Source organism: Galeopterus variegatus, unplaced genomic scaffold (assembly GCF_000696425.1).
Source record: "Galeopterus variegatus unplaced genomic scaffold, G_variegatus-3.0.2 Scaffold17455, whole genome shotgun sequence".
NCBI classification, from domain to species: domain Eukaryota; kingdom Metazoa; phylum Chordata; class Mammalia; order Dermoptera; family Cynocephalidae; genus Galeopterus; species Galeopterus variegatus.
In genome coordinates this window covers 8,349-9,467 of record NW_007743566.1, presented here as the reverse complement: position 1 = coordinate 9,467, position 1,119 = coordinate 8,349, and the positions used below count along the sequence as shown (strand labels likewise).

Below are 1,119 nucleotides of genomic sequence, written 5' to 3'. Positions count from 1 at the left end.
CCCAGTCAGCCAGGTGTGACTCTCCAAGGGGAAAAGAGCACTTCTCGGGGGGCAGGGGCCCCAAATCCCTGTCTGGTTCTGCCACTAACTTGCTGGGTAGTCTTGGGCAAGGGCCTTAATTTCTCTGGTTCTCTCTGCCTTAGAGAGTTATTGTCTTTTTCACATAAAGCAGAATCACTCAGTTGTGAAGTTGGAAGGATGCCTTAGTTCATCTCCCTCTTTCCAGAGATGAGGAAACTGAGGCCCTGAGAGACTTGTAAGTAGCACAGCAAGGACCAGAAACCAGGTCTCCTGACAACCTGAGCTGAGCCTGTTCCTCCTTCCACAAGCCTTGGCTTCCACAGCATACACACAGAGCACGGAAATGCAGAGTTGTCTTGCAAAACTCCTTGAAAAAGAGCTTCTCTTTAAAAGGTAAAATCCAACCAGTTAGTTTCTTAAAAAACCACTTAGTGAAGCAGGGAACCCTTCTCTGCGCTTTATGGATGAGGAAACTGAGATCTAGAGAGGAAGTGAGCTGCCCAAGGTCAATGCCAGATGTAGAGGGGCCAGAGCTAACAGTCTCATCTCTGGCTCCCAGCGGGACTTCTCATAAACCAGGGCCTCTCAACCTTAGCACTATTGATATTTCTTGCCAGATAATTCTTCGGGCTCTGCTCTGTGTATTAACAGCTTTCCTGCCATCTTTACACCAGGGGCCAGTAGCATCAACCCACAACCCAACTGTGACAATGAAAAGGGTCTCCAGGCATTGCCAAATGCCTCCTAGGGGACAAAGCCACTCGGGGTAAGTAAGACCCACTGCATTGAATCAATCTGGACTGATAAAGCCAAAGGATGCTGGAGCCAGGAGGGGAGCCAGGACAAGGATGAGGACCTGCTCGGGCTCACCAGGCACGGGCTGCTCGTTCACTGCTGTCCAGGCGTTGCCCCCCTTCTTACGCTTCTCAATCACGTAGCCCAGGATGTGGGCACTGCCAGGGCCCCGAGGTGCCGTCCATGTTAATGTGATGCCCCGGCTGGAGGCTGACAGGATGGCTGGGGTGGAAGGTGGCCCAGGGAGAGCTGGGGAGAGAGGAGGTACTGGTCAGCCAGAGGCCGAGGAAAGATGCCAGCTCA

General features: G+C 52.5%; 1 protein-coding gene across 1 annotated transcript in view; it reads right to left on the bottom strand.

The window, feature by feature from the left end:
* LOC103582704 (immunoglobulin-like and fibronectin type III domain-containing protein 1) overlaps positions 1 to 1,119 on the bottom strand; it is a 16,108-nt gene that overhangs the window by 6,915 nt on the left and 8,074 nt on the right. Inside the window, 1 exon segment of the mRNA XM_008564224.1 lies at positions 892 to 1,065. Coding sequence (XP_008562446.1) covers positions 892 to 1,065 — 174 coding nt within the window.